The 6,717-nt window shown below is 38.2% G+C and overlaps 1 protein-coding gene and 1 long non-coding RNA gene across 2 annotated transcripts; one reads left to right on the forward strand and one right to left on the reverse strand.

Annotated features, from left to right (window-relative positions):
• Nucleotides 1-651: 651 nt before the first annotated feature.
• Nucleotides 652-1,305, reverse strand: LOC124174735. Its single transcript, XR_006868998.1, has 3 exons — nucleotides 1,139-1,305; nucleotides 838-935; nucleotides 652-746 (listed from the first exon to the last, which is right to left on the reverse strand). It is a non-coding gene; the product is annotated as an uncharacterized LOC124174735 (long non-coding RNA).
• Nucleotides 1,306-4,692: 3,387 nt separating this feature from the next.
• Nucleotides 4,693-6,372, forward strand: LOC124175597 (tigger transposable element-derived protein 6-like). Its single transcript, XM_046555997.1, has 2 exons — nucleotides 4,693-5,745; nucleotides 5,884-6,372. Exons 1-2 carry the CDS (start codon nucleotides 4,693-4,695, stop codon nucleotides 6,370-6,372), a joined length of 1,542 nt encoding a protein of 513 aa, XP_046411953.1.
• Nucleotides 6,373-6,717: the final 345 nt, after the last annotated feature.

Here is a 6,717-nt window from a genome sequence, read left to right on the forward strand (position 1 = left end):
ATTACGGCATAGTTTTCTGTACGGCAGCTCTACTTGGCCAAAACACTAAATTTGCAGTTGACGAATTCAAATATTGTAAAGTTGAAAAGAATATCTTGGAGATAGTTGACCGATGTAAACCAAAGAAAATTGCTACGGCTGAAAATGTCAGTCCAGTTTTTATTTTTACTAAAAAAATTAAAAGCCTCTGTTCTCTTGTTATTGTAGATCTTTCCGATGGGTTTTCAGTTTTAGATAATAAAAAATTAAAGTTCTGGAAGTTCACTCCAGCAATATCTAATAAATCTTCATCGGTCTTAATAGATGGAAAACCACAGAAACTACGCTGTTTCCTATTTTGTTCAACTACAGCCTCGTTAAAACCAACCGACTTATCTACACTATCTGTTAACGATGTGCCGCATTGTACCTCTTCATCCATCATTTTTTTCCTATTTACAATAGTTTTGAGAGTGGCAATTTCCGGTATTTCAGTTTGAACTTCAGCATCGCAGTAGTTAGTCATGTAAATATATCTGTTACAAGTGAAAGCTTTTGTTTGTTCGATACCAGCAGAACTTACAAAATCTACTTGACACTCTTGATCACTTTTTAAAATTACTTCGGCACTGCTTATATCCATAGGTTCACGTCCACTATTATTGACAACGTTGTTGGGGTCGTTAATAACTTGATTTCCAGTATCACAATTCACTCCGATGTTATGCTTGTGAAGAGTCTTTCTTCGGTTCATGAGTCGATTGTACCTATAATTAATAGATACATAGGTTATTATATAAATATCGATGTATATATTATTCAATTTTATAATTATTTTTTTACTTCTCATACATTTACCTGCTCAAAACAGCTTTTTCATTTACTTGCTTTGCATGATAAACTGGAGGGAATAGAGTTGGCGCGTAGCTTGGACTCGCAGGATCATCTGATTTTTTCTTGCCAATCAAATGAGCGTTACATATTACATGATGAGTTTTTGAACTCCACTTTGAACCATCAGGACAGTAAAAAACAATAATACTTATGTATTCATATAGTGTTTCATGCATATAGCATAACAGTTCACCTATTGATATAGTTGGCTTGATTTTAAAAATATAGAAAACTAAGGCATCGAAAGTAAAGTTATGTTACTTACTTTTTTCTTTTCACAGCAGCAATCCATTTTTGCCTTTGAACTATTTTATGTGATGCAGTTGGAAACTTGTAAAATATACAATCACTAGTTTTACCGTTATTTTTGCAGTTAACAACACAACAAGTGTAATTCCACATACCGTCTATTGTTTCTCATACAAAATGCTATCACACACAACACACGCTGGCTCAACTCACTACTCGCCACCCCGCGCGCTGCGATCGTTTCGCAGCTCCCCTCCAAGCGGCGGCTTACAGCGAGCCTGATGGGTGAAACATCCAAAGGCTATATCCCTTAGAATATGACTCGGATCGTTTTAAAATTTTAAAGGAATATTCTCAACATATTCAATTATAAAATGAGCAAAAAAAAAATTCGATTTTGTGAAATTTTGTAACCCACCTAACCCCTTAGGCCGCTCGTTTACTCATACGGACGATGCAATACAGTATCGATGTATGTGATTTAAGTATCAATTACTCGAAATTTATCAAACTTAAAAATATTTTGAATAAGACTATGAATTATTAAAATATCTCATCTGATATTAAGACTACACGCAGAAATTTACTAAATCGATTAATTTTTACCAATTCAATCGAGCCGTGTCCGATTATTTTGTTGAAATAGATAAATCGATACATCGATTATTCTCAGATAAGTGGCCATCACTAGCATTGATCTCAACAATTTCAACGCAATTTCAACGTTACATGCCACTCCAGACCCGCATTGAATCGACGAGGAAATAACTGGGAATTTGAATGTTACCATATTTTTTTGAGTTGAAGTAATTGAATTTATTCATGTAATTCGACTTCATTTTTCTATTCCAAATAATAATAATTATTTTTCCTCAAATTCAGATGGATTTATTAAATTGAAATTGCTTCATTTGAATTCAGATATTTGGGAATTTTCTTCTTCTTCAGTTAAAATTACTTTCTTATTCGAATTTAATTATTTTTCTCTCTAAACATAAAATTTTGGCACGAATCGAGAGTAATTCAAAGTAACTTGACTTATTACAACTCCTCCTAATTCAGTTATATCTGAAATAATTCTCATGATTTCAGTTACCATTTTTAGTGATTCAGTGAATTCTCATTTATTCAGTTATTTTGTGTTAACTCAGGTGAATCGTAATTGATTTACAAAACTATTGACACGTCAATTCAGCGAGTTATTTTTCCCTCGCATTATTGAAAAATCGGATGTCAATGATGAATTTAAAACTAATAGAAAAATTGTGTTGCAAAGACACAAAAAATGTTCGGAAAGCATAATTCTGAAGATCTCAAGCCAGATTGATTGAATGAGTAATTGTGAACCCTAACGGCATATTTATCATCTAAAATCTCTAGTTTCATGCATACATCAATGATTGGAAGTGTTTTATAACATTAAATCTTAAATCGGCTGATTTATTTGGAGATTTATTTTTATCTTCACTCGTAAATGTGTGTTTCATAGTATTGTGTAGCTGGGCATTCGCTTATGTTTCACACACACGAGTGTGCGTCCGTGGGTGTGCGGCCGGCAGTGTGTGCCGCGGCAACAATACCGAGGTCAGCGCTCGAGATGGGGTACAACAGGGAGAGAGGGGAGGTGTCGATATTTAATTCGTAAACGATTAATAATAATTCACCCAGACGAACAAAACAGCAACATCCGTGGCGGCAAATCCAGATGTAATGGTGCACTCTGATTGGCCTAGCGCTATCGCTTATGGGTGCGTTCAGGGAGTCGCTATCAACACTAAAAACCCAAACGCTACTAATGCTGTTCGGAGAGCCAATTGCGTGTCAGCGATTGCACGCTCCACGAACGCTATTTGCGTTGCGATCGCATTCGGCCATCTTAACACATTTGCGCGGGACTTTGCACCGTGCTTGAGTGAAACATGGAGGATCGTAGTGATTTCTTGCGAATATTAACGATAATAACGCAGGAAATTATCGACGTATCATCTAGTGACAGTGACGACATTGCCAAAGTCTTGACTTCGACGGAATTGTTCATTTTGCTGTCGGAATGCTGGTTGCTCGATGAACGAAGGAGGTTAGGATCACGATGAGTAGAGATAGCGTTCGAGTTCACAGAGTTCGCAAACACTAACGCTGTCATTACACCACCTCGGAAAAAATAGCATTGACAGTGAATTTTTATGACGTCACACGCCACTATTGATGACGTCACGAACCATTTGATAGCAGCACCGTCAGGCTCCGTGAACAAATTTTAGCGCTAGATAGCGCGGATAGCGACTCCCTGTGGGGTATAGATACTCTGTCTCTCTCTAAGCGCTAGAGTGGGAGTAGCGGCGAAGTAGGAGAAAGCCAAGAAGGCGAGAGGGGAACATGGTGACTCTCGCGCGGCAGTCACGTGTCGACCCTTAACCCTTCAGGACATGGGTGTTTTGACTGCCATTATTTACTGTGGCCATGAGAAAAAATCTCATGGCTTCTGCGCATGCGCTCAGTATATTTTAAATACAGCTTTCTTAAGAAAATATCATTTATTTATAATTTTCAATGTTTTTTAAGGTAAAATAATTGCTCAAATTTATTATTAAAGTAATGTCAATTAAATATTCACAATGCAAAATAACTTAGATCTAAGTACTCATAAAATGTATTTGTCAGGGTTATATATAAAACAAAAATATTGACTTGCGTTTATTTAACACCTTTTAATAATATTCATTTAATGAATATCAACAATTAAATTATAAATTTTACATTTTTGAAAGCAGATAACACAGCACAACATTGCACAATTATTCTTTAGGTATATGTATCATGTAAACAAGTATGGCGGACGCATACTACGGAACGACCCGAACTAGGCCGAAAAGAAACGAAAGCTAAAATCTCTCACCCTTTAATACTCTGGCCATGAGAAAAAATCTCATGTTCTCCAAAAAATTATTTTTTTTCGCAATTTTGATTTAAAAAAAAACAGTTTTTAGTGAATGTGTATCTAGAAAACTAAATTATAGGAAGATACAAAAATTGTCAAGTAGTCTTTCCATTTGAATTTTAAAAGATATTTGAGATCTACGTTGAGCATGAGAGAAAATCTCATAACCCATGTCCTGAAGGGTTAAGCTTTACACAGCTCTTGTACTCTTTATATCTTTAGTAAATTCCGTTGTTACTACAGTGAAACCTCGTTTATACGATTCGCACTTGTACGTTTTTCTCGTTTATACGTAACATTCATTTGGCCCCGGCGGTTTCCGCATATAAACCATGTAGAAAGATTTCATTTCTACGTTTCTCGTTTATACGTTTTTCACACTTATACGAATACTTATTCGGTTCCCGAACGGTATTTTCTATTCACTTATACGTCATTATGACAGCTGATTTTCTGATGGATACTCGCGTTACTGTATTTCATTATCCTACCGCTAGATGGCTGAGCCTAATGTTTCGCTTCGCAACCACTAGATGCCGCGGCTTACAATTTATGCGTATTCGCGTATAAGTTGTCTCGAACAAGTTCTGGCGTGTTCTGGTGTGTAGTGTCACCCAATATCGCGGTACGTCATGGCAAATCCAGCAGGGGGGAGGAAAAGAAAAGCAATATCGCTGCAGAAGAAGCTGGAAATTTTAAAGGAAGTACATGATAACCCACAAGAACCGAAGATCAGTGTTGCAAAGCGGCTCGGTCTTCCATATTCAACACTGATGACAATTATCGCCAATTCGGCAGACATTAGGTCAAGTACGTCTAAGGCAGGACCTTTAGGCGAGAAAAGAACACGAACTCAAGAGGGCCGATTTTCAGACTTGGACAAAGCATTGCTCACATGGTTCCAACAAAAACGGGCCGCGAACATACCCGTTAGTGGTCCAATGCTGCAAGAGCAAGCTTTAATTTTTGCAAAAAAATTAAATGTAACTGCTGGCTTCAAAGCATCGGCTGGCTGGGTGTTCAAATTTAAAAAACGATGCGGCATAACCGGCAGAAGTGTTTGCGGGGAAGCTAACAGTGTCGACGAGGCTACTGTAGAGCAGTGGAAGAACATCGATTTGCCTCGAATCATAAAGAACTACGATCTCCGAGATATTTACAACACCGATGAGACAGGTCTGTTTTTCAATCTCCTACCATCTAAAACATTGGCTGAAAAAGGAGACCCCTGTCACGGAGGGAAACAGAGTAAACAGAGACTGACGGTGCTTCTAACAGCGAATGCAGATGGCTCCGATAAACTTCGTCCCTTGGTCATCGGGAAATCACAGAAGCCGCGTTGTTTTAAAGGCGTAAAAAGCTTTCCTACAGAGTACGCAGCAAACAAAAAAGCATGGATGACTGGAGCATTATTTGAGTCGCAGTTAGATAAGCTGAATAACAGAATGCGTCGTGAGAAGAGGAAAGTCTTGTTGTTGCTTGACAACTGTGCCGCTCACCCCCCGGCACTCCGTTTTAGCAACATTGAACTGGCTTTTTTTCCGGCCAACTGTACAAGCCATCAGCAGCCCCTGGATTTAGGAATCATCGCTGCTTTGAAGGCCAAATACCGCAAGATGCTGGTACAGCGGGCAGTCGCGGCACTCGACGCGGGAGAAACGATGCCGAACTTGCATGTTCTGCAGGTGAGTTCGTGATGTTTGGAAATTTTCAACATAAGCACATAGGCCTATAAAATCGGTATTATGCATTCAAATAAGAATGTTTCCGACACGTGATGTTTAGGCAGTGTTTAAATCTTGGAATTTGTTTCTTGTCTATAGGCAATGCAACTGACCGGTATTGCATGGAACCAAGTACAGTCTGACACCATTGCCAAGTGCTTTCAAAATGCAGGAGTCGTAAAGGCGAATGATCTCGATGCCTCTTCTAACGAAGAGAATGAGCTTGAGGGTTTCGAAGAGCCCGGAGATTGGGCACAAGTGTGTGCTGGGCTTCAGTTCGAGGATTTCGTTCATTACGATGAAGACTTGAGTACATGCGCGGTACAGGATGACGATGACATTGTAACTGAAATTCTTGCACAAGACTCAGACGGGGATTCGGACGAAATAGACCAAACTGTCAAAGAAGTCCCGGTGAAATTTTGTGAAGCTTTGTCGGCACTGGAAATTACAAAGCGATATATAATGTCCAAGGTTATCGATGGTAAAGGCATGCAACTCGTCAGTGACTACGAACGTTTCATGTACGAGTGCTCGTTGGCAGAAAAGAAACAAGCCACCATTGACAGCTTCTTCGAACCTAAATAACTGAATCAGCTTTGCTTATCTGACTTTTGTTCCTATTTTACTGTGATTGTTTTTAATCCGTACTTAAGACTAAATAATATATATGATACATAGTACAAATGTAAGAAATGTGCAATATGTACAATACAAATACATATTACTGATTAATTGCGGCGAGTTTCGTTCATTCAATAATGTGTGTGGGTGTATGATTCTAACCTCGAAATGTACCTTGATTTTCTTCGGAACATACAAAATTGGGTTATATGTATATTCCAAAATTCGAAATTTCACTTGTACGATATTCTCACTTATACGTAATTTTTAGCGTACCCCTTGAAATACGTATAAGTGGGGTTTCACTGT

Source organism: Neodiprion fabricii, chromosome 2 (genome assembly GCF_021155785.1).
Source record: "Neodiprion fabricii isolate iyNeoFabr1 chromosome 2, iyNeoFabr1.1, whole genome shotgun sequence".
Classification (NCBI taxonomy): domain Eukaryota; kingdom Metazoa; phylum Arthropoda; class Insecta; order Hymenoptera; family Diprionidae; genus Neodiprion; species Neodiprion fabricii.